Raw genomic sequence first — 959 nt, forward strand, 5'->3', positions numbered from 1 at the left:
AAAGAGTAAAGATCTCATGATTAAGGGGCTCAGCTCTTAGGTGAAAGATCAATGAGTCCCAACCTGATGTAGATGGACTCCATTGTCTTCATTCTTGTCGCTTTTGTGAATACATCAGCCAACTGATCTTCACTCCTTGTGTAGCATGGTAGGATGACTCCCAAGACCATCATTTGCCTCACCTTGTGACAATCCACTTCAATGTGCTTGGTTCTCTCATGGAAGACTGAGTTGGTGGCAATGTGGATTGCGGCTTGATTATCACAATGCATTGTCATTGGCGCCACTTGCTCAATCTCAATGTGCTTCAAGATCCCCTTGATCCATACCAACTCATTGGTGAGCTTCAGCATTGCTCTATACTCTGCTTCCGCACTAGAACAAGAGACCACCTTCTGCTTCTTGCTCTTCCAAGTCACAAGGTTCCCTCCAATGAAGGTGCAGTAGCCGGTTGTAGATCTTCTGTCTGCTCTATCTCCAGCCCAATCTGCATCACAGTAGCCAACAACTTCTGTACTCCCATTGCATCCCATCCAAACTCCTTGGCTTTGTGATCCGTTGAGGTAGCTTAGAACTCTATCTACCATTCTCCAATGGTAATCCTTTGGAGCTTGCATGTGTTGGCTCACCTGATTCACAGCAAAGCAGATATCAGGTCGTGTGATTGTTAGGTAGATTAGCTTACCCACTAGCTTCCTATAAAGCTTAGGGTCATGGAACAGCTTGCTGTCTTCAAGCTCCCCCTCTCTTGGTACTTTGTACCCATCCTCCATTGGCATCTTCGCGGTTTGTCCTCCAAGTTTACCTGCATCCTTCAAAAGATCAAGTGTATATTTCCTTTGGGACATGAATAATCCTTCTTTGGATCAATCCCAAGAAAGTATTTCATCTCTCCAAGATCTTTAATTTCAAACACAGATTTGAGATAGTCTTTGGTTTCTTGTATTCCAACCTTATCA

At 44.1% G+C, this 959-nt stretch overlaps 1 protein-coding gene across 1 annotated transcript; it reads right to left on the reverse strand.

Moving 5' to 3' along the window:
* Positions 1-227: 227 nt before the first annotated feature.
* LOC106321596 (uncharacterized mitochondrial protein AtMg00810-like) lies at positions 228-779 on the reverse strand (the record flags this gene model as incomplete). Its single annotated transcript, XM_013759842.1, has 1 exon — positions 228-779. A coding segment is annotated over exon 1 (552 nt), but the record flags the coding sequence as incomplete, so codon positions are not given.
* Positions 780-959: the final 180 nt, after the last annotated feature.

This window comes from Brassica oleracea, unplaced genomic scaffold (genome assembly GCF_000695525.1).
Source record: "Brassica oleracea var. oleracea cultivar TO1000 unplaced genomic scaffold, BOL UnpScaffold02112, whole genome shotgun sequence".
In the NCBI taxonomy this organism is placed as follows: domain Eukaryota; kingdom Viridiplantae; phylum Streptophyta; class Magnoliopsida; order Brassicales; family Brassicaceae; genus Brassica; species Brassica oleracea.